Genomic DNA, 25,174 nt, shown 5'->3' on the forward strand with positions numbered 1-25,174 from the left:
TGTTTTGAGACCAGGATATAATTAACTTACAGAAAAGGTTGTGCATGGCAGCACTTGAGTGGCCTGTGTAAAGCCCTAAACTAAATATTTATCTGTGGAGCTAGAGAATTGGGCTACAGGCTGGGAATGGCAGGACACTGGTGAGGGGCTGACTCTGACTTTGGCATGATTCTTGGTTTTGCGAGGCTGTGTGATCCTGGGCAAGGGTCTAGATCTTCATGGGTCTAGACCTCCACCATGCGCCTCTGTGAAATAAGGGGGCAGCTGCACAAGAAGATGGCTTTCTGGTCTCTACTGATCCCAAAATTCTGTGGTTTAATTTGGCATCTTGAAAAAAGAACACACACAATCCTTTATTAACTTTCTATCAAAGTTCTAGGCTAGATGACACTGATCCGTGTGTGTGCAGTCATGTCTGACTCTTTCCAACTCCATGGACTGTAGCCCACCAGGCTCCTCTGTCCATGGGGTTTCCCAGGCAAGAATACTAGAGTGGGTTGCCATTTGCTCCTCCAGGGGATCTTCCTGATCCAGGGATCGAACCCATGTCTCTTGCCTCTCCTGCACTGGCAGGTGGATTCTTTACCACTAGCGCCACCTGATACTTGATTTTAAATACACTTCCCAGAAATGTTTCAGACGTGTTCCTCACCTCCTTGACCATAGCTCCCGTGGTCTAACTGCACATTTTCCCACCTGATTTCCATGAGGGCACGAACCACACTGTGTTTAACTGCATAACCTTTGAGCCTCACATATAATAAGGGCTCAGCAGATACCTTCTGAAAAAACTGGCTATTTAAAAAAATGTAATCAAGTCACCAGTCTCTGAAGTGATCCCATTTAAAGACAAAAATAATGAAAATCCAGTAGGGCCTTGTTGTGAACTGAATTCTGTCCCTCTCACTGACTACCCCCCAGAAGCCCAATGTTGAACTCCTAAGCCCACCTCAGAATGGGAGCGTTTTTGGAGATAGGGTCTTTGAAGAGGAAATTAGGATAAAATGAGGTCATCAAGATGAGCCTTAACCTTACAGGACACGCGAGGACGATATTAGGATGCAGACAAGCAGGGAGAAGGTTCCCCCCCGCCGCCATAAACCAAGGAGAGACACCTCAGAGGAAACGAGCCCTACAGACACCTCGCTCTCAGACCTCTCCCCTCCAGAATCACAAAGAAATGAGTTTCTGTTGTTCAAGCCCCCGGAGTATTGTATTTGTGATGGCAGTCTCAGCAGACTAAGACTGGCCTAGAGCCTGTCTTGAATAGGAGATGACATCTTTAACAGAAAGGCAGTATAACATAACATGGTGAGGGGGTGTGTGTGTGTGCATGAACACGTGTGTGAGTGTGCCTAGTTAGCTGCATACTGCCAAGGAGACAATCTGCTAGATTTTTCCCTTGGCAGGCTGTGCTGGCGTGATCTAGATGGTGCGTTACTCTGCGGAAGGCAGGGCCCACCTCCATCTGGCATCTCCCTGTGCACTAAAATTGGATTTAAAAAGGGAAAAAAAAAAGGAAACCTCCTCAGGCTCCAGCACTGGAGCTTTAGGTTCTGAACCACACCCTCCCACCTGACAAAGTCCACCAGCCCGTCCCCAGGCTTGCTTCGCACCCAGATCCCTGGTCCAGGGGGTCTAGAGCTCAAGCCTCCCTCCCTCGGGCCCCCTTATCCTTCCCACATTCATTGCGGGGGCTGCTGGGCTCCAAGACGGCTGCTCCCTGCTCAAGCACCCGCTGAGCCCGACCACATGCCCCGAGACTCCACTTCTGCAGAGCTAAGATGCAGCAAGAATCCCATCACACAGCAATTCTGGGACCCAGAGAGTCTCAGAAGCAATTCTGCCCACGGCCACCTGGGTTTACTGCGTTGGAATTCTATAAATATGTATCTACACTAAGCCTCAGACAGCCAGTGATGGTGTCAGTCCAGAGTCAGTTCATCTTGTGGCAGAAACCAACAGGAACCAGGGGACATCCTGGGACACAGAGAGTCACACAAATCTGGGAATCACAGGGAGGAGGTGTCCAGCGGGGATGGAGTTGTATCTCTGAGTCCACTCATTGGCTACTGAGGCTGTGTGGTCATATTAGATTTTCCCATCCAAGTTCCTGAGAATACTGTACCATGCTCAAGACACTTAAATACCAGGTAATTACATTTTAAATGAATGCTTAAGCTGCTACTCCTATTTCCACAAATGTGAAGACTTCTAAGCTATTCAAAGGAAAAGACATACTTCTGTTTGGACTTTTAATAACACAGTGCTCCATGAGTGTGGGCTCTGGAGCCGGACTGGTCACAAAGCCCCCTCCCTCCATGTGCCATAGCACAGCCCTGGGGACTCATGCACTCTGGTCTTAGCTTCTTCATGCATAAAACAAAGGGCGAGACTAGCACTTCCGCCTGTGGGGTTGTTGTAAAGCTAAAATGCCTTACTACTCAGAAAGCCCCTAGAGCATCAAGACTGGTACCCAGAGAGCTTTAATAAGTGTTGGCTACAATGAAAGAGATGTCCACCCACCGAGAACTGCCAGGTAAACCTTGAGAGGAAGTGACATACCTTAACTTTGGAGTTTTCTATCAAATGCTGAGCCATGGATTTTATCAAAACTTCAAAGAAAAACCACGAATACTGAAACCAAAAAAAAAGAATCCAGTAAGGAAAACAACAAATCAGAAGACGAGACGTTTACTCTCTTAGTAAGGTCACTGACACGAAACAAGTGTGACCTGAAAACACAGCTGAACCTCTTGACAAATGGTCGGATCCGAAGGGCACGGCAGATATGCACCTGCTTCCACGTGCCCAGCAGTAAACAGCGCTGTCCCACTGGGAAACTGGCACTTACACCTAACATGGCACAGCCAGCCACGATCTTACATGAGGCCTTTCCTCTCGGCTGACTCCCACCTGCGGATGCTTGCCTTTAACTCAGTGTCTGCCACTGGTCTGAATATGACTGTGACACTCTTGAGTGTAGTAATGCCTTGCGGCTCTCTTTGGAGCTCAAGCATAAACAGCAAAGTTGCTACTGAGGAGTTATCTCTGTTACCCACTTGGAGGAGCTGCTGACTGTCTCCAAAAGTATAAAGAGGGTGAAATTGATCAGGCCATGAAGTCTGAAGTTTCTTCAATTTGCCCACTGCAGAGCCACACTGGCCCGCCCGATGTACCTTGAGTAGTTTGTTGCTGGTGAGGAAGTCGGCAGAAGGCTTGAGAATCGTGGTCATGGATTTGGTCAGCTCTTCGTGCACTGTCTTGTATTCGGAAGCAATATATGGCTCGGCCTTATATGCATACTTTGAAGAAAGGGGAAAGGTACTTTAGTGCACTGGTTCTCCAAGATGGATTGAGGAGTTGGAGAGGCTCCCAAGGATGGAGACCAGGGACCAGGTACCTCTGATGGGTGGGAGAGGAAGGTGTGGACACAGAAGGTGGGAAGGGTGGGTGTCATGTGACAGGAAGAGGGAGCCCAGGATGTCTTCAGGGAACCCATCAAAACATGTGAACCATCTGACTCAGCTGGTGGGTCTTCCAGGACAGAACTCTACCTCCCCAAAACTGTAATCAACATGTCACATGACTGACATGCAGCAACTGATTCCTTGAAGCACCCCAACTTAGTTTAAATATAAACTAATACACAACTACAATTCAGAGGTGTTCAAGGCTAAACAGAACATATGTAACTATTCAGAACAGTAAAGGCCACTGTGTTCACTGAATATTGTATGTAAATGATGAACTTGTTGACATTTATCTAATGTTATCTCTTGCTTTCCTACATAGTCCAATTTGATGGTGGCTAGAGCTAACCTTCCATCTTTAAAGCTCTATATCATTTGGGTCACATTATTTGAAAAAACCCTTAAAGAAAGAAATGTAGCTGAAAGGATGAAATTAAGGAAATAAATGAATGGCTGCCCCTCTTTGGACTTCCCCCTCATTCAGGTGCAAGTACTGGCTGCAGGAATAGGAGAGAAAGCAGAGGTGTTAAGTGTTATCCCAAATACATCTTCAAATAACTAGATTTAAGGAAAATAAAATAGGTCCTTAGAAGAAAAGTTGGAGAGCCACAGATTTGAATGACCGGGGCAGTTTAATTTACATACCTTAACATATGACCTCAAGTGGCTCTCCAATCCTTCCTCATGGCACTGGGCAACCACATGAATAATGACCCTACACACCACAGGAATGAATAAAGCAATGAATAGTAATGTGGAAATGGAAACATTTCATTATTATCACTGCAGTAGTAGAACAATGATGATACTGGCACCACAGGAAACGAGGAAACAAAGCATTGGATGGGGTCCCCACATATGGGATCAAAACAAGTTTCTTAAATATCATGTTCAACATGTACTGGCACCCCAGATATGTATGGCTGTGCTCCAGATGTGGACAGACTGAGAGGGAAGAGGGGCACCACCTTTCCACCTCGCTCACCGTGTCACGTTGACTGCAACCTCCTCCTGGGTTGCTCGGGTGAGGACGCGGAAGAGCTGGTTTAGGATGGTGGGCAAGAAGGCGATCATCACATGACCCTCCATCGCATGCAGGCTCTACGGGCGTGGGATGGCAAGATTTGTGTTATCATTTTAAAAGTAAACCGACCCCAAGAAATTCCCACTCAGCTTCAAACACAGACGGAAGAAACTCGTTGAAACAAACGGAGACAGTGGTAATCAGGCTACTGGACAAAGATGTCTGTGTCCGAAGCCTCAGAACCTGTGACTATGTTATATGGCAAAGGGGAATTAGGGTTGCTAGTCAGATTAGCTGGCTTTGAGACGGGAGACTCTGCTAGGTTATCCAGGAGGGCCCAAAGCAATCACGAGGGTCCTTAGAAGCCAAAGAGGGAGCAGGGGAGTGGTGGGGAAGGATGCACCAAGATGCAACATTGCTGGCTTTGAGATGTGGGAAGGGGCCACAAGCCAAGGAATGAAGGAGCCTTTAGGAGCTGGAAAAGGGCGGGAAATAGATCAACCCCCGGAGCTTACAGAAAGGAACTCAGCCCTGTTAATAACGTCCTGGGTTTGGCCCAGTGAGACTCATGTCAGACTTTAGAGTTACAAGAAGTGCAAGAAAACAGATTTGTGTTGTTGAAAGCCACCAAAGTGAAAGTGAAGTTGCTAAAGCCACCAAGTCTGCAGTAATTTGTCAGAGCAGCAGTGGAGAATGAATAAAAGGTTCTTCTTCAAGTCTCATGGCTCCTACGATGTAGCTGAAAGGGGACTTGAAGCAGGGATTTCAGAATCCCCATTCCATTTCCCTTGGTTAAATCAAACCAACTCCACTTCTCACGCTTCGTCTGTTTTGTCCCAATGCCTAGAACACATTTTTAGCTATTGCTCCCCTAGAATCACGTTCTGGGTGAGACTCCCCTGGGCCAACCCTCCTGCTCGCCCCAGGAGCCTCCTGCCTGCACAAAGCTAGGGCTGGTTACGTGCACTGTTGTTGTGCAGTCACTCAGTCATGTCCGATTCTTTGCAACCCCATGGGCTGCAGTACACCAGCTTTCCCTGTCCTTAACCGTCTTCCAGGGTTTGCTCAAGCTCCTGTCCACTGAGTTGGGGATGTCATCCAACCATCTCATCCTCTGTCATCCCCTTCTCCTCCTGCCCTCAGGAGTTTATGTGCATTATTTCTGTTGTTTTTTCCCCCCACCTAGAACACATTTACCAAGGTTACGTTGTTCCCTACAATGAACTAGAAGTTACTTCATGGCGGGACTGAAGGCACTGTCTTTTAAGTTCCTGTGACTGCTCTGTGTGCAGTGAGCACTCATAGAAAAAGCCTACAAGTGGCTGGTTTTCTATGTGGAATCACATGTTTTAGGCCGGCCTGAGAAAAGTATATGTGCAGCTGGATGAAGACTGCAGTCATACCATTTCTGAGTCTACTCCTTGCCACTATCTAAAACCCTAGAGACGATATCACTGTGAGAACATCTGGTGAAGAGCAGCCTTATAAGGTTTCCAGGGATGGGAACAACACTCACCACCAAACAGAAAAAAAGGAGTTACTAAGAAAGACATCTGATACCTTAAGGTATTTTACGAGTTCACTTCCTAAGGCCTGGGCTCCGGATTCGGTTTTCTGACAGTACTGGAAAAAATTATGTAAGTGCTGATCCTGCGGAGATAAAAGAAGAAAGGAAAATGAAAGCCTGTTAGCATATCTGGTGTGGATACAGAGGTATTTGCTTCTGTAGAATGCGTGTTTTATTCAGACTATGAAACATCATATAAAAATAAAATTAAAAAAAGAAAAGACTTCAAAGGGCCTCCAACAAAAGTAGAAATACTATCCATTTATATCATTACATGAGAGCACCGTATATGTACTTTCTTTCTTTACAAAAGGACTTACAGAGTGAAAATATATCTATGTAACATATCAATTACAACTTTATTCTGCCAATAAAATCCTGCAAATTCATTCACAAAGCCATCACTGCTAATTTTAATGGAACAGCTTGTACCTGAGTGTACACTGTGGAAACCAGATGAGTTGAAACTTTGAGCAGAGGCTTGCTTCCATCTACCCATTTAATTTCTGGACCATAATGCTGCAAAAATAAGGAGGGAAAAAAAATTCCCAACAGATTAGTGACCTTGGCTTCAAACAGCATCTTCAGTTGAGTGTACTGATGAAGTACTGAATGCCAGACAGCTTCACTGACTTGTTATTTACACCTGGCTCATGGTAGGCATGTAACCATGCCCACTTTCTTCTTCCAAGTACATGCTCTTCTTAATAGATTGTCTAAGCTATCTTTTCTATATAGTTGTAGCTCTACAAATTATTGTCCATCTGAGAGGGAAAGGTTCCAATTCTACCAATCACTTGACCAAACTTGAACTCAGGATTCTGAAAGTGATGGCATAAGGTACCAGATAAAATAAATAGGATAGTAAGTATTCCTAGCACCTGAAAACAGTTGGTCATGCTTGTGCTTGTTTTTATTTCTGAAACCTCCTCTTTTCTCATTCTCAGACTAGGAATAATAACTGAATAATAACAATCATAACAACTGAATATTATTATGATTTTACCCTTATTTTTGAGTATTTTAACTATCTGTCCATAACATTTTGGCACTATTTAAATGCAGAGATATTAAAAGCCATTCACAATAAAAGCCATTCACAATGAAATGGACCAGATCTTAACTAAGTATGTTATAAAACTCAAGTCAATAAAATTTAAGATGGCTAAAAAGAATATAAAACCAACAAACCAATTGGAGAAATCTGACAAGACTCAGGCTTTCATGAATCAGAAATGTATCAGAAAGGGCTACGAAGTGGATAAGGGATTTGCTCACTAGACTTACAATAAGCTGGAATACAATTTCTAATCATTTGCATGGCTGTAAGAACATCTCTTTATTGAGCATGGGTAATCTGCAGAGACAAACTCCCATCTTATCATCAAGTTTCCATTTCCCTGCTGAAGCAGTGCCAGTCCAGGGCTTATAAAATGCCCAAACTATAATTCTAGATTATGGTAACTATTACGAGCACTGCCTAGCGAAAGTGGCCTAGTGAAAGTCACTTAGTCGTGTCTGACTCTTTGCAACTCCTTTGGCTGTAGCCTTCCAGTCTCCTTTGTCCATGGAATTCTCCAGCCAAGAATACTGGAGTGGGTTCCTTTCTCCAGGGGATCTTCCCAATCCAGGGATCGAACCCAGGTCTCCCACATTGCAGGTTGATTCTTTACCATCTGAGTCACCAGGGAAGCCTTCCAATGGGCTAAGTTTACTTGTAAAATGAATAACTAAAACCAAAATATTGGGACTGGCAAAAATATTGCATGCTTTTGGAAGGAACTGGGGTAAACTGATCTTAAAGTCCCATACCCTGCCCATCCCATGCTCCTGGAAGCCTAGGTAGCCAGACGGGAGATTGGCTGAGACAGGGATGTGCTGCTCGCTAGTCACCACCCTTCCATCCTTCAGGAGAGGAAGCCAAGAATATCCAACTGTTGAAACAAAGAAAAACAACAACAACAAAAATCACTGGAAGTATAGGAAAATGGATGAAGATAGCCATGTTACTAAATTGCCTGATCGTTAAGAACTGCTAATTCCAATCTGACTAAGAAATTGAGACGACTCAGAAAAGAGCCTCTGCAGAAAAGACTCATAATGCATGTTGGCCTCCACGGGATGAGAAGTCTAAAACTATCTCCTATAAAATGTACACATGTGAGCCAGGCATGCTACCTTCTCTAACGTCATCTAAACACTCCTTCAGTGAAAGTACTCAAATTTAGAATCAAAACGAAATTTAAGAACCTAATGCACAAGCTGTGAACAATCAAAGGGATGATGACATTCAAACCTTGTGTTTCAACAACGTCCTTCTTCTTCGTGCTCCCTTTATTTGAATTATCGCAGCTGACATGGAAGAATGTGAACAGCAAGTGGTGCTTTTCATGTAGCTGGGTGGGCAATTCTATTTTAATCTGCAGGGAAGACAAAAATAACAATCTTTCTTATATTCCAAAACAACAGGTCACCTGTGCACAAACGTGCATTTGGTCTCCAAACTGATTTAATGCCTGCAGTTAAAGAGATCTGAGACTGTTGAAGAAATGGATCCTTAACACACTGTTATGGTCTAACTGTTTGTGTTCACCCTACAAATTCATAAATTGAAATCCTAGCTCCAAAGGTGATGGTATTAGTAAGTGGGGCCTTTGGGGGCGATTAGGTCATGAGGGTGGAGCCCTTATGAATGGGATTAATGCTCTTGTAAGCAATGGCACCCCACTCCACTACTCTTGCATGGAAAATCCCATGGACGGAGGAACCTGGACGGTTGCAATCCATGGGGTCGCCGAGGGTCGGACACGACTTCACTTTCACTTTCACACATTGGAGAAGGAAATGGCAACCCACTACAGTGTTCTTGCCTGGAGAATCCCAGGGATGGGGGAGGCTGGTGGGCTGCCATCTCTGGGGTCACATAGAGTCGGACACGACTGAAGCGACTTAGTAGCAGCAGCAGCAGCAGCAGCAAGAGATTCTATAGTGCTCTCCAGTCCTTCCTGCCATGTGAGGACACAACTGAGAAGTCTGTGACCTGGGAGGTGGCCCTCACTCAACCATGCTGGCTGGCACCCTGATCCTAGACTTCCAGCCTCCAGGACCATGAGCAATTAATATCTGCTCTTTACAAGCCACCCAGTTCGAGGTACTTTGTTACAGTAGCATGAATGGACTAAATTCATTGTCCCAAAACAGGAAAGTTGGCATTTCAACTCTAGAAAGAACTGGAAAACACATGAGAGATGCCATTTTGTTGCCACAGCCAAGCCACAATGAAAAACCAGGTTTGACTATTTAAAAGCAGGATTCACATAGTAGTTTGAGTGAACTACATTATAATTCTACATGTGTGTGTGTTAATCACTCAGTCGTGTCTGACTCTTTGTGACCTCATGGACTGTAGCCTGCCAGTCTTCCCTGTCCATGGAATTCTACAGGCAAGAATACTAGAGTGGGTTGCCATTTCCTTCTCCAGGATATCTTCCCAGGCCAGGGATCGAACTTGGGTCTCCTTCATTGCAGGCAGATTCTTTATCATCTGAGCCACCAGCGAAGCATATAATTCTACATAAGGAAATCCCCAAATAAGGAAGATTCTCAGGTCCAACAGATGTTTAACTATATTTAGGTATGAAGAGAAATAGGTGAGAATATTAATTGTGGTAGTGATACAGGAAGAATTTTGACTTTTTCTCTTCTGCATTATCTGCACTTTCCACCTTATTTTTTTTTTAATAAATGTGTTGCTCTTATAATTAGAAAAATTAAGTAAACCAAATATTTCAACATTTAGTTCTAGCACTGTAATTTCAGTTTTATATGCAGCTTCTCTTGAATTTTGCTTTGCTAAGCAAAGAAATTAAGAGTTTTCCTCAAAGCTGGTTAAACTAGGTTTTCCTTTGAAAACCTCACTTACCTCATCATAAAATTCTGGGTTTTGGTGATGGTGTAAAACCGCAGCAAAGGCGCTTTCTGTGAATAGCGGCCCACCAGGCCTGCCGTAAATGCACTAAAATGAGAATTAGCAAAGGGAGATACCAGAATTCAATCAATAGAGCAAGAAATTAAACTCAGATGTGTCGTAAAGAAAGCAGCATTCCTATAGCATAAATGAAGCCCTCTTTGATGGATTTCTCCTGCTTAGAAGACTCCAGGCCCACAAGCCCCCTTACTCCCCTCGCTCACCTCCCAGCCCTCCCCTATTCCTACTCCACTCCACGGACAGCAACAGCTCACTGCTGACTTTCACCTCCATGCCTTTGCTGACACAATCCCTCAGTCTGAAGAACCTTCCCTTCCATGTACAACAAGCAAACTCTCATGCATCCTTCAAGAAATGATTCATTCCTTTCCTGTGTCCTTTTGGCAATTTTTTTATACTAATCATTCAGCTTTATCCAAAAAACCATTTCAGTATCTTCTATGTGTCAGGAGCTTTTCCTCCATGACTGCCTTTCCCACTAAACTATGAATTTCTTGAGGACAAAAACTGTATTATATTCTTCACATATTATCTCCTTCCCTTTGGGGAAAGTCACTTCCACATAGTTAGAGTGAAGAATTTGGGTTCTGGAGCCAGATTGCCTGGGTTTGAACACCAGTTCCACTAATGTATGGTCCTGAACAATTTATTTAAATTCTGAGCATTAGTCCCATCATGTAAAAAGAAAAAAAAAAGCAGATAATAATAGTTCCTAACTCTAAAGACTGTTAGGAGCATTAAAGGAATCTAGTATCTATAAGGCTGTCCAAGCAAAGCCTGGAATATAGTAAACACTCAATAAACATCACCAATAACCTACTACTATTATTATTACAACTAGAATCAACATTTTCAAACAAGGAACATGATGTTTACTGAACTGAATACGCATAAGAAAACCCCATCCCTAAAGAGTGCTACAAAACAGAAATTGCCAATTAAGAGCAAGCACTCAGTTATTCCTGTTCTGTAAGGTTCAGTGTATGTGGCTATAGTCCGTGACGGCACATATTTTGTGTTTGTGTCAACTAAAATGTGCTAAGTCCCTTTAGCTGTGCAGTATCAGGAACTGCATTTTTAAAATGGAAAAACGTGGATGCATAAAGTACCAACCTTCAGAGGCTTTGAGTCTTCCTCATCTGAATCTTTGAATTCAATGCAAATAGCAATATTTCTGGCCTGCAGCAACAGTTACATAAAAAAGCGAATTTAAAAAAAGATTAAAGTATGCAAATATTTATGAAAGAACATGAGAAGCCAAAAACCTAAGAAAGTTTGGTGTCGAAAAGAAAACTTGGGATTCCTTGGTGTCCAGTGGTTAAAACCTGCCTGCCAATGCAGAGGACACAGGTTCGGTCCCTAATTGGGAAAGAGGCCGCATGCTGCGGAGCAACCAAGCGCGTGCACAACTCGAGAAAGCCCTTGAGCAGCAATGCAGACCCAGAGCAGCCAAAAATACACAAACAAAACAAATAAAACAAATTTTAAAAAAATTAAATAAAAACTCAATTCTGCCACTCACCTTGGCAAAAGACTTTTGACTGTCATATTTCAAGGACTTAGGATAAACATAAAGGTGATTGTTGTAGATGGTGTAAGGTTGAGTGTGTTTAGGGATGCAGGGTACAAATTCCTCCACCTCAAACGTAATTGGCATTTTAGTACAGGTTTCAAATTGCTTTGTAGGAATGTATGATGAGTTGACATAATCTAAAAAAAAAAAAATTAAAAACAAACAAACTGAAGTAAAAACCAAACAAAAGCTGGTCTGTTTATTACACAGAACGTACACTTACTAGGAAGGTCTGAGGAAACGTTATCAATTGTAATGTCTAGATTGCCCAAAATCACGGGGAGCTTAGCCATCTTCTCAGGTCTACAAATAAGAGAAGAGAAAAGTCAAACAAGTTAGTTAGCTCTGAATTGTAGAGCAGCACTTCCTAGAGAAATATAATGCAAGCCATGAAAATAATTTTAAACTTCATAGAAGCTACACTTAAAAAGAGTAAAAAGAAACAGATGAAATTAGTTTTTAAAATATTTTATTTAACCTAATAATATATTAAAACTATTATCTCAATATGTAACGAGTATAACAAGTACGTTCTAGTTCTTGGAAATAAGATGTGTATTTTATACTTCAAGCTCATCTCAACAGGGCCTATATTTCAAGTACTAGGCAGTCACACGTGCCTAGTGGCTACTGTGCTGGGTACCACAAGCCCAGATAAGAATATTGCCAAAATGTTACAGTGGAGGTTTTCCTGAACCACTCCATTCTCAACATACATTCTTGGCTCAAATAGAATCAAGAAAGTTCAGGAACCATCTGAGGCTCCACTGTCTAGTGAAGTGCTGGATATGAAGAAGGTGCTGAGTGAATTGTCTGGTGTCTGTATTTGGTCAGACTCCATCCAATACAGGGGTGTCCTCTGTGACAGTCCTGACAAGCATGCCCTCAGCCCTTCCTAGTGACAAGGAAACCTTCAACATAGTCATTTTGACACCCAGATTGCTCTTCCTTACAGCCTGGTAAAATTCACCTCGCTGAAGCTTTCAATCATCAAGGAGCCTAATTAAATTTCTCTAACACTTTTTAAATCATTAATAGACAGCTATCACACCTTCTTGAAGTCCTTGCTTCTCAGTCCTTTTGGGTCTTCCTCCATTGCCATTTCTCTCCCCTAAATGTACCCCATTTATATCATGGTTCCCAGAACTGTATCAGTAAGGTCCAGCAGGGCCTGAACAGGTTGGGTAGAGCAGCTGCCTGGTTTGAACAATATACCTTTCTACTGATGCAGCCAAAATTCTACTACTTTTACAGTCACACCACTCCAGTGAGGCACATTAAATATACAGTCACCTAAAACCCCTATATCTTTTTTATATGCTTTACTATCTGTTATATCTCTCTACCCTGTCTTTATATAATTATGTTTTTAGAAATCAAAACAGGATTTGATTTTTGTCCCAATGAAACGTTACCTTTTTATGACTGAGTCATTTGTAGTTGATCAAGACCCTCCTAAATCCAGATTCTAACATCTAATGTATTATATATTCCTAATACATATGTCACGAAGACATTTATCAGCACTTTACATTCTCATAAAAGTCTTTCATGAAGATACTGCACAGACTATTGCCAAGAAGCAGCTCCTTCTCAAACCCCTAGAAGCCCATCGCCAGACTGAGACTAGCCGTCCGTCACCCCTCCTCTCATCTGGTTACTCCAGCACTGAACAATTTCTCACACTTCTCTGACTTCTTGGTCATCTTAGAATATATGCTTTACATTCTTCTGTCGAACCAGCTTAGTAGACTCAATTGAAAAAGGAGACGCAGAAATATGGTTAGGACGACTAGTTCCCAGAACACAGGATGCTGCCTCCTGGTTCTTCAGAAGCCACCTGTTTAATAACGTCTTTGAGATCACTGGCAAGAAGCATCACATCTCAGTGGCTCACAGATTCGGCATTTGGTTGAATTGTTCCCAGTTTTGAAAAGTTCCCAACTCCTGTTTTTAAGCTTCCTCAGACATCATCACTGTTGTCTTGAGCAGTCTCACGGTCAAGATATCTTGTGGTTCTGTTCATGTGAACCTGAATGTCCCTAATGGTTCCAAATTCTTGCTCCCACATGACTACAGCCTATGATGAACATCGTTGTCTTTGCCCCTCACCAGCCCCAACTAACGGAATCACTTTCTCTCAAGGTTCCTCTCATTTCCACCGGCCTTTTGTCAACATCTGTAAACCTCGTGCAGAAACTAACAGCATTATCACCTAAACTACCCAATATGGTAGCATTTAAAAAAAGATCTGCATTTTAAAGAAAATGTTCTATTTTTATACTTTGCTTTCAGATTCCCCACAGAAATAAGAGACACAATCATGAGCAAATCAAACAAATATAAAATATCGCATCCCTCTTCTTAGACGGATGCTTCTTAGAGCACACGTCAGCAATACCATCTCTCTGACAGGATTACTTTTTGACTAAATCTTGGACTCTCTCCTCTGATAATCACCACAAGGGGGAGGGGCAACATGGCTCATGAGCTTTGACAGCTATTTTCTAAACATTAGGGCAGCTTCAGAACATGTTTCTCGTCTACTGCTAAACGACATTTGAGATAATCATGGGAGCAGGAACAACAGCTTTGGATCCAAGCTGGGGTCCAAGCTACTGACATGTGATTATTTTTTGTTAAAAAAAAAAAAAGAGGAAAGAAAATAAAGCGACATTAAGGTTAAAAAAAAATGAAAAAAAAATTCTCTACTTCGCTAACTCAAGTGTGACAAACATTCAAAGACACAGTGGCATTTCTTCAGATTCTTAGTGAAAAAGGACAGAAGCCTCCCTCTTGGCAATGCATCTTCCACACCTGACAGCACTGGGTCCCTATTCCGGGTTTCTGAGTCTCTCGCTGGCCTTCTGGACCACACTCTCCCCAGGAAACCCTTCCTACAGGAGGCCTGCTGCACAGGGAGAACCACCCAGGGCTCAGGGCCAGTGGAGGCCTGTGATCTTAGCTGCTTGGCCTCAGGCTCTCTGCTCATTCCACGTTTTTACTGATGGCCCTGCAAACTCCACCCTCCAAGCACCACCCAGGAAGCCAGACTGTGAGCCGAAACCACCCCCAAACGCAGTCACTTTGGGTGGGGTACTGGGTTTAAGCTAACCAGCCAAGGGAGTGACTTCTGACACAGGGCTGCCAACCCCCATCTCATACAGTAACTTCTGTTTCTCCGGTGTAGAAGAAACAGGCAAGGCCTTGAGACTCACTTCCGAAAGTCTGCAAGTAACTTGAGCATGTCTTCATTGGATAGCTTATTGCTGTCTTGCTTGTAGAGAGCAGAAAACCTGGCGCTTTTGTCAAGGTTTCCAGATGCATCCTTAAACAACGTCCTGAAATAGCAGAACGACATGTCTAAGCTGAGTTTCCAAGTGACCAAAATAAATCCACAGCTGGACTCTGGTTTCTAAGTGAAGACTAATTGTCATTCCACTGGCTATGGCCAGCAGAAATCTCATTATCGAAAGACAAGGAAGGTATTTATGAGGATGAACACAGCTAACTCAATTTACATAGAAAATATTTCCAGCAAATGGCCGGCGCTTAGGAAATAACACACACAGCCAAATGCTTACGACTCAAAATACAGAGGGTCTGTGGGCCTCACTGACCAGGCTGCCACCCCCTCCCAGCTGGAACCTGGAGCCCCAGCTCTGCCACACACACTCCTGTCCATCCTGCCAGGGCTGACAGCACCCTTCTCCCGCCAGCACTGCCTTTCTCTGGGTCTCTAATAAATGATGTTTCAGATATGCAGCTTGCTTGGTTTTCAGTTTTACATATTTAAATCTTCTGCTTCTGGACAACAAACAGAATGGGTCGGTCAGTCTGTCTGTCTGTCTCTCCATATAGCTGCATCTATATAAAAGGTATAAAAGATGTTCTCCTCCAGACTCCTAGACACAGCAGGGGAAGGAGAGGGTGGGACGAACTGAGAGGGTATCACTGACATATATACACTACCCTGTGTAAAACACACAGCTAGTGGGGAGCTCCTGCACAGCCCAGGGAGCTCAGCCTGGTGCTCTGTGATGACCTGGAGGGGTGGCTTGGGGGGTGGGGAGCTCAAGAGGGAGGGGAACTAGGCACACATATAGCTGATTCACGTTGTTACATCATGGCAGAAACCACCACAACATTGTAAAGCAATTATCCTCCAATTAAAACAAAAAACCTAGGAAAAAAAAAAAAAGCAACTCCTTTAAAAAGTGACATGTACAAAAACAATCAAGATACTCAAAAAAAAAAAGATGTTCCCCTTACCTTGCTGCCCAAGCAAATGGCATTCTGTACTGCCCTAGCCTTTGGCATGCCTGCTTGGCATTCTTCAGAACCTTCTGAGCAACCTTAAAGACATCAGAGTAGAACTATGAGTTACTGTATCCCACTGAAGGGAGAATTGTGAACTACAAAGTTACTATCTCACAGTCACTGAGCAAGCTCTTCCTGTAGTATCAGATGCACGGACAAGCACACCTAAATGTAACACAGCTGGATTTACTCTCAGTACAGAGGACTCTGTTCATCATATTCTCTAGCAGTGATTTACAAAGAATACCAAATGAAAAACTGTCTCCAAAATGTATGTCTTTTCTTTGGACTTCATAGGCAACAGGCATGCCATTTCACAGGCTTTCGTATTTCTTTATGACGAAGGGCTATATAGTATAAGTCCCTGACTTATCAGTAATTACTAGTACTTGGTATTCATGCCCCAATATATCCCATTACTGGAGTTCAAATGAGGACACTAATGAAAACAATAAGCTTTCACAGCTCCTAATATGCACTGGCCTATGCAGACTTCCCAGATTTGGGGAGTATATGCTTGTTATTAAGGCATGACAGGTACTGACTTAAGTTAGGCCAGGGCTTTCAAACACCACGTTCTTGTTTCTAGGTATAAATTACCGCTACTTTCACTTTCTCATGATCACTTTTGGTTTGTGTGGGGGGTGGATTAACTCTAAAGTGCAGAGGGAAGCAGATTTAGTTTTGGTCTAAAATGCATGCATGGCAGGTCTCTTTATCAATGATACCCCTACCGCTAAAGCAGATGGCACCTAATATCCCCCAATTTGCTTGTCCTGGGGTACTACACTGTTACCACTACAAAATTTGACTGATTCAGTCAGAGTAGAGTGTGAAGGGTCTTTAGCTATTGTTCAGTCGCCAAGTCATGTCCAACTCTTTGTGACCCCATGGACTGAAGAACACCAGGCTTCCTTGTCCCTCATCTCCCGGAGTTTGCCCAAGTTCATGTCCATTGAATTGATGATGCCATCCAGCCATCTCATCTTCTGATGCCCTTTTCCTTCTGCCCTCAATCTTTCCCAGCATCATGGTCTTTTCCAATGAGTCGGGTCTTTGCATCAGGTGGCCAAATTCCTGGAGTTTAAGCTTCAGTATCAGTCCTTCCAATGAATATTTAGGGTTGATTTTCTTTAGGATTGACTGGTTTGATCTCCTTGCAGTCCAAAGGACTCTCAAGAGTCTTCCCTAGCACCATAGTTCAAAAGCATCAACTCTTTACCACTCAGACTTCTTTATGGTCCAACTCTCACATCCGTACGTGACTACAGATCTTTTACATTACTTAAGTAAATCAGAATCAAACCAACGTTGGACAACATGCTGTACTGCCAGTGAACCAGTGTGAACTCTGCAGAGCTGCAGCATCAGTTCCACTGGGAGCTGGTCAGGAAAGCTGGGTCTCAGGCCCCACTCCAGACCTCCTGGGTCAGAACCTGAAATCTGACCAGAACTCCAGTGATCTGGGTGCACCAGGTCTGAGAAGCACTCATCTAGAAGACTCAGAAGGAGAACAACACCATCCTGTCTGCTTCTGAGTCAAACCGAAACCAGCTGTGTGAGTCTGGACCACTGAACCTCTCTGGACTCTGCTTCCCTACCTGCAAAATGAAGAGCAGGGGCTCAACTTGCCAGGATCCCTTCCGCCTACTAACTATGACAAGTGTACTGAAACCACGTCGGGGAACTGAGGCCTTCAGGAGTGATAATGGAAACATTTCTCCACTGAAACAGGTTCAGGATCCAGTCCCTCCCTTTCTCCTTCCAGCGGGGCAAGTCCATGCAGACTCGGAGATCATAGAGTAGAATGGTCAGCCTTCCTGGAGTGGCCATTCTATTTACACATATTCAAGTAGAAACAACTGCTTTTAGGTTTTAACAATAATGACTGTGTTGTGGACTAAAATGCAATATTTGCATATGTTTCACTCTTGCCTGCAGTGAACTCTCAGATTTACTGAGGATGCACATGGAATACAATGCACGTGAAAGCCAGAGTGAAAAACTAGTGTGTGCCCTTTGGGTTTTTTCCCCCACTTTTCTTTTTTAAAAAAATCTGTTCATGGTGGACACCTACAGAGACTCCTCCCAAAAATTTCCTCCAAAGCAATGATTTCCTCCAAACGATGCCCTAGGCCATCTTGGGAAACATGAAGAGACAATTTTTTTTTTTTTTTACAGCTCGATTACAGCTCAGAGTTTTATTCGGCAAGCAAAGGAAAGTACACCCTTGAGGTATGAGGGCGGGCCAACCCCAAAGGAGAGGCCATGAAGAGACAATTTTGATACACAGGAAAAAACCATCCCTCAGTAAAATCTCTACTGAAGCTTCTATTTTTACATAAGACGGCTGAGTCTTAATCTCTGCTTGAATTGACTGCTTTGGAGGTGTGAATGCATGGGAACACGTACACATGGCTGAGCTTCACATCCCGTAAGTATGAAGCAGGAGTAAATTCAGCAGATGCTCAGTGGACACTGGGAAGAACAGCGTCCCGCCTGTGAGGATACGTGGTTTTCGCACCAGCATGGGCTGCCAAATTCCAAACCATGCACATGGCAGGAAGAAGCGGCCAAGCTGGTGCATACTAGCCTTGGAAACGTGTTGCGCATACAGCAGGGGAATAGATCTTATCTTGGGCATTCACTGATTATTAATCAAAACATCAAAGAGACTAAAAGAGCTTCTCATCCCAGGTTTTACAGACTTGATTTAAAAAATAAAACAGCTTCTCTCCAGATAAACTTGACTCAGCTTTTATCAGCCAGAAGGGCATCCTGTCTGAAGCTGTGTGCCTGGGTACATAGGCTCTTCCTTGACGGGGACTGTAGTACTTGATGATGATGTCCTCTTATATGTGTCAGTGGCTTGATTTACAGTCTCCACAGCACTGACTTGTACAGTATCTATTTGATATTAGCACTGTTCCTGAGGGAAGGGAGGGACAGGTAGCAGCTCCATCTTTCAACTATACATGTGACACCCGGGGCCCAGAGAGGTCACATGACATGTCCAGGCTGGCTGGGCACTCAGCATCCAGGTCTCTGACTCCTAGGACCTGTCATTTAACAATTATCCTGCATCTTCGTGGACACGCCTGTGATGGACTGGTGACCACAGAGAGGAAGCTCTGAATCAGCTGAGAGACCTCAGTGAGAGCCTCCAGGGTATCCCAAATCCTGCTCACCTGTCTTTGTCAATGTATCAGGGTCATCTCACAGATGACCAGTTATTTAAAAAAATTGTTTAAGAAACGAGAAGTACTGTAAAACTGGCATGAGCAGCACTCAAATGGCTGACTCAAACCAGGCAGCTCGATATGCTGGAAAGTGACAGTCACCTGTCCTTTGGCAACTCCGGCTGTGGGAAGCTGAGCGGGCAACTAAACCTTTGTAAACCTAAGTTTTTGGAAGTGTGACTTATGTCCACTCTTAGGGACCCCCAGGTATTGAACGCTACACCAAAGTAATGAACACACAGCACATACTCCACACGTGTAGTTCCCCGCCCTCATCTGCCTCATGTCACACTGCCTCTGCCACCAGAGCCCTGCCCCACCTGACAAAACACAAGTGGATTCGATCTGCGGGCACTACTGGCCAGACCATCCCAGCCAGGTCACCTCCTAGTCTCCGGTCTCACATGTAAGAGTAAATGGATCCAAATTTACAATTCCAGGACCTTGGACACACGCCAGCAAGTGGAAATGAACTCCATTTAAATATAATATATGTACCTTTTAATGAAAGAAAGTTTACTATTAAGCTGGTAATTCCTTTGCCATGATAGTCTAGTCAAATGAAGTATTTGTTTATACATGGAATTACGTTTCACTGAAATCTGGACACATAAAGTTAACTCTTAAGAGTAAATCTATGAGAGTAGACAAACATAGAAAGCATATTAAAGAGCAGAGGCATTACTTTGCTAACAGAGGTCTGTATAGTCAAAGCTATGGTTTTGCCCGTAGTCATGTACAAATGTGAGAGCTGGACCATAAAAAGGCTGAGCGCCAAGAATTGATGCTTTCAAACTGGGGTGTTGAAGACTCTTGGGAGTCCCTTGGACTGCAAGGAGATCAAACCAGTCAATCCTAAAGGAAATCAACCCTGAATATTCATTGGAAAGACTGATGCTGAAGCTGAAGCTCCAATACTTTGGCCATCTGATGCAAAAAATAGACTCATCAGAAAAGACAGTGATGCTGGAAAAGATTGAAGGCTCCAGGAGAAGGGGATGACAGAGGATGAGATGGTTGGATGGCATCACCAGCTCAATGGACATGAGTTTGAGGAAACTCTGGGAGACGCTGAAGGACAGGGAAACTCGGCGTGCTGCAGTCCATGGGGCTGCAAAGAGTTGGACACGACTGAGTGACTGAACAAAGAACAGTGAAAGCAGTCTATCTCTTTTAGAACATAAATATGGCTTAACTGTGATTTCTTTAAGCATTTCTACTCCTATTTTTTTCCCCCACGGCTTTTCATCATCCCAAAGTCATCCATACCTTGGAGGAGTCGGAACTCTTCATGTATGGCTCAGCACCGTGGGTGATGCTCCCCTGAAGTACTTTTTCAATTCTAGCCACAAGGAATATATCAGGATGAGGACATGTGACTGAAAATATCCCCTAGGGAACAAACCATCTTCTTTAGCGAGCAGAATTTACAGTCACATTAAACAAATCTCACGAACATTAAAGATTCTCAATCAGCAAACAGCACTGAAACAGCAGAACTAATCAGAAGTACCCAGCGTCAAACTGGTTAACTCATCAACAAACAGTTCGTCGTTTGATCAGAAAGGCTCTTTGGCGGAGGAGGCAACTAGCAGCAAGTTTAGAAAAAAAGAAATGAGAAGTCAAAAGCCATTTCTCTTTCAGCTTGCTTTGACGGCCTCGTGATATACACAACCAATCTAATTAAGAGTCTCATTTACCCCAACTGCACATTTTAAGCTTCATTTATGTATTTACACAGCTTGTACTAGGTAAGCCTTAGCAGCGTGACCACTGGGCAAGCCCCCACCTGCTTCGGGTACTGCATGGAGGCCTCGTGGAGGATGCCTAGCGGGGCAGGCGAGCTTTGCCGGTCGCCGTTCCTCAGAGATGGGGACGTGGTGACCAGCATCTGCCGCACTGAGAAGTGGTTCAAGTCCACGTGGAAGTCGGCAGAAATCTTCCGGTTGTATTTTACGTCAAACAGGGACAGAGTGACAAAGAAAGGCTCGACCTGGACAAAACAAAACAATCCAGATCACCACCAGGGCTCAAACTGTTGGGACAAGAGAACGCTGCTATCAAAGAGACAACTAGACCTGTGTATGATTGCTGCTACAAGTTACTGCGAAAGTGCAACAGCCTCCCTTCTTCTCCTGTCTCGTGAACGTCCTGTCTGGTGGCCCAAATGACCCTCTGCACTCTGATCTCACCCTCTGCTCTCCAACACCAGGAACGAGGACTGCGTGGCATGACTGCACTGCAACAGGCTCACCTGAAACCTCGGAATGTGGTTTGGTTTTTTTTAATTTTAGTTTTTCAAAAGGAAAATTACGTTTGTAGTGGGCCCTTCTTCATTTTCGGCAACACAGCATTGCAAATTGAAAGATAAGTCATTGCACTTGACGAGAATTCTTTTTCCAAATTTCTCTTCAAATGGCTTCACTTCTGGCTCAGCTGATGAGAAGTCAAGCCTCTTTAAAAGAAAATGCAAATATATAAATGTATTACGTTCCCACTAAGAAAAAAAAAATCCCATAATAAATGTATCTTAAGGAAACTGCTTAAAATATGGAAAAGCTATACATATTTATTTATGCAAACTGTGTTTACTATTTTATACATTTATGTAGGATATAATAATGGTCAAATAAATGATGGTATATCTACTCAATGACTGATTATTTAGAGCTTTAAAATTATTGTTATGAATAACTCAAGTGTTCATCAACTGAAGTACCTATAATCAAAATGTGGCATATACTATAAATCCAATGAAATACTACTAAGCCATTAAAAGGAATGAAGTTCTGACATATGTTACAACAAGGATGGGCCCTGAAGACATTATACTAAGTGGAACAAGCCAGACATGAAAAGGAAAATATCATATGATTCCACATATATGAGCTTCCTAAACAGTTAAAATCTTAAAGACAGAAAGGAGAATAGAGGTTACTAAGGGTGAGGGGAAGGAGATACAGGGAGTTGTTGTTTAACGGGCACAGAGTGCCCATTCTGTTTGGGAGGATGGAAAAGTTCTGGAAAGAGATCCTGCTGATACTTGTGCAATAATGTGACTCTACCTAATGCCAGTGAATAGTATGTTTAAAAATGGTTAAAGTGGTAAATTTTATATTGGGCATATTTCATCACACTAAACAAAAACCTGTCCAAAAAACTATATGGTTTTGAAGTCTGAGAAGAGACAGAGGAAAATACTTATTATTAAATGGGGAAAAGAAGTTCTAGTTAAAAAAAAAAAAGATAACAAATGAAGAAGAGGAAACTTCGGGAGGAGATGCAGCAGGACAGCTGGCCCCTCTGAGCAGCAGCCCTGTCTGTGGGCAGCCCTGGAGGCCCTCGCCACGCGTGTTTGGGGTTTTCTCAGGACACAGATGTGGACTGAAGGATGGCAAGGCTTGGGTTTGGAACTGAGCTTGGGCCAGTCAGGAAAGTACCGTCTACTGGGCAACTGTAGAGATGCATGCTATTTTCTTGGTGGTGGGTTTACAGGGTAAATTACGTATGTTTTTTGTGGATTAGTTCATCTTTGGATAAATCTCCTTCAATTTTCAACAACCTATGGAATATCAAATGTTCACAATGGTTGTGCAATGGTAATGAAGTTACCGGTTTTTGTTTTCTTTCTTCTGCATTTTCTATACTATCATATTGCTTTTCATCCAAAATATATAAATAAGCAAACAAATTAGCAAGCAAATAACCTATCAAAGCTTTTCTTTCCTTCAACTATTCTAAATATTAAAATACTTCTTACCTGAGCATCTGGGTCCAAGTAAAAAAGTTTAACTCTGCTTTCACTTTTCAGTTTGATTTCTGCTTCTCTGGCACTCTGATAACAAGATAAAACAAAAAATAAAAAACACATTAAAAAATATCCTTTTCTTACAGAGGTATCTAGGTATGTTTGAAAGCTACCCCATCCTGAAGAGCCAGACTGCCGGACAACTCTGCCTTTATCTTGGTGGGTCACCTGCACGTCAACAAACAAGGAGACTATTACTGTGGATAAGTACCGTGTGGTAAGGACAGACACAATGTAAGATCTATGGTGGGGGCAAAGAGAAGCTAAGACTTGATCCCTGCCCTTGTGAAGCTGACAATTGACTGGAGAGTCAAAACCAATGCAAATAAAGCAAAAGAGAATAATTAAGCATTACCATCAAGAAAAGCTTCATAGAGTAATGAAATAGGTGACAAGCTCTGAATGAAGAGGTAGAATTTAGACAGCAAAAAGGAGGAAAACATGCGCATTTCAGACCGAATGAAAAGGATGCACAGAAAGGATAGATAATGAGAGCGGAAAAGAGTCCACATGGTAGAAAGGACTTACAGTTCAGCCTATGACTTGAGGCTACAAGTAAAGGACGGGGAAGGAAGATGTTCTGGATGGTGGAATAAAGAAAACTATGGCGGATCTTGAGGGACAGCCATTGGTTTTGGTGGCAGGCAAGGGGGGAAATGCTGATTCATTCAATAAATATTCATGAGCACATATTCTATGTCAGGCTAGGGACACAAATATGAGTGAAGTGCAGTCCCTGTCCCCAAGGAACAGGGAAGACAGAATATGAACAGCAATACAAACGGCAAAGGAAACCGTGCATACAGCGAGCCAACTGGCACCAGGGGGTGGCCACGAGAAAGAGCTCCCAGAGGAAAGTCCATCTCGCAGGGTAAGGACATTTGGCCACAAAAGAAGAGAAGGGCATTCTAAGAGGAGGGACTACAGGTATAAAAGCACAAGTTCACACTTGAGCAACCAAGTCATTCATGACAATGAATGGCACATGATGAAAAATGTAGAGAAATGAGTCAGATTTGTATAGTGAGGCCTGGGGATTTCATTAAGAATCCAGAATCCAGAATCAAAAAATTCTGCCATGTTTTCATCAAGGGAATAAAATAACCCGTTTTGCATTTTACAATAGATCTGCCCCACGGGTAGGGCTGAAGTAATGGATTAAAAAGGGAAAGACCAGGAGATCCACATGGTCTCTCCCGGGTTATGACAACAGGCTCCTAGCCTCACAGCAAGGCCCAGAACAAATCCCACCTTCCTAGGCTTGGGTGGCCTGCTGACCGACAATTAATCTGGGAGGAAGAGCAGGTTTATTGAGAAGGTGGTAGACTGGATTCTGGACATGCCTGTGGGATTTCTAACTGGTAACATCCAGTAGACAGCCAGAAAGACGCAATGCGAACACAGGGTGGGGAGGAAGGCTGGAATTACAGACAAGGAGAACCTCAGCACAGAAGTCTTGGGGGGGTGGGTGAGGGTCCCTGGGGGAAGTGTGAAAGCAAGTCTGTGGACGGAAACCCAGAGGTCCCAACACTGAAGGGATGGACAGAAGAAAAGACACACGGTGGCAGCGATGGGGGCTGGAGCAGTGTGATCTGGGAACAGGCAGAAGAGGAAGCTTCTAGGAGAGTCACAAGACAGAAGTCATCTCCATTCACATTATGCCTCACACCTGATGCCTCTAAATCTATACCCTGCTCTTCCTGGCAGTCAGAGCTCTTAATAAAACGCCCTCTCTCATCTGCTCCTGTGCTCAAAGATCATGAGTCATATCTCAGCACATGATCAGCAGTGAGAACGACTGGAGAGGGTGTCTAGTCCTCTCTGCTGGTAGCTTACCGAGGTCTATTATCACATTTCTAATCATGGCCAATTGGAAATTAAGCATCTTCTTCATTTTCCCAGCCATGGAGTTATTCTAAAATGTTTTTAGCCATGATGCAAGGGCTTCCCTGGTGGCTCAGACAGTAAAGAATCTACCTGTAATGCAATGACCCAAACTCTATCATGACTGTATTTAAACAACTGTCTACATCGAGCAGAATGAAATGACCACCAGAATATCAGCTAAGAAACTGGGTATTAGTTCTAGTTCAGTTGTGAACTAGCTGTGTGAGCTTGAGCAAGCCACTCAGCCCCCTTGGACTCGGTTTTCATTTCCCAGTAAACATGTTCAGCAAGGTGC

General features: G+C 43.4%; 1 protein-coding gene across 6 annotated transcripts in view; it reads right to left on the reverse strand.

Moving 5' to 3' along the window:
- DOCK9 (dedicator of cytokinesis 9) overlaps positions 1-25,174 on the reverse strand; it is a 289,727-nt gene that overhangs the window by 84,132 nt on the left and 180,421 nt on the right. For all 6 annotated transcript variants that reach the window (XM_052650200.1, XM_052650198.1, XM_052650202.1 and 3 more), the window contains exons 10-27: positions 22,945-23,019; positions 21,499-21,639; positions 20,974-21,177; positions 20,454-20,576; positions 15,898-15,980; positions 14,844-14,966; positions 11,849-11,928; positions 11,575-11,762; positions 11,166-11,231; positions 9,987-10,079; positions 8,361-8,484; positions 7,877-7,998; positions 6,497-6,583; positions 6,058-6,147; positions 4,459-4,574; positions 4,119-4,188; positions 3,180-3,305; positions 2,566-2,637 (exon numbers count right to left, since the gene is read on the reverse strand). In XM_052650200.1, the coding sequence (XP_052506160.1) occupies positions 2,566-2,637; positions 3,180-3,305; positions 4,119-4,188; positions 4,459-4,574; positions 6,058-6,147; positions 6,497-6,583; positions 7,877-7,998; positions 8,361-8,484; positions 9,987-10,079; positions 11,166-11,231; positions 11,575-11,762; positions 11,849-11,928; positions 14,844-14,966; positions 15,898-15,980; positions 20,454-20,576; positions 20,974-21,177; positions 21,499-21,639; positions 22,945-23,019 (1,983 nt within the window). The remainder of the gene's footprint in view (positions 1-2,565; positions 2,638-3,179; positions 3,306-4,118; positions 4,189-4,458; positions 4,575-6,057; positions 6,148-6,496; positions 6,584-7,876; positions 7,999-8,360; positions 8,485-9,986; positions 10,080-11,165; positions 11,232-11,574; positions 11,763-11,848; positions 11,929-14,843; positions 14,967-15,897; positions 15,981-20,453; positions 20,577-20,973; positions 21,178-21,498; positions 21,640-22,944; positions 23,020-25,174) is intronic.

This window comes from Budorcas taxicolor, chromosome 12 (genome assembly GCF_023091745.1).
Source record: "Budorcas taxicolor isolate Tak-1 chromosome 12, Takin1.1, whole genome shotgun sequence".
Taxonomy (NCBI): domain Eukaryota; kingdom Metazoa; phylum Chordata; class Mammalia; order Artiodactyla; family Bovidae; genus Budorcas; species Budorcas taxicolor.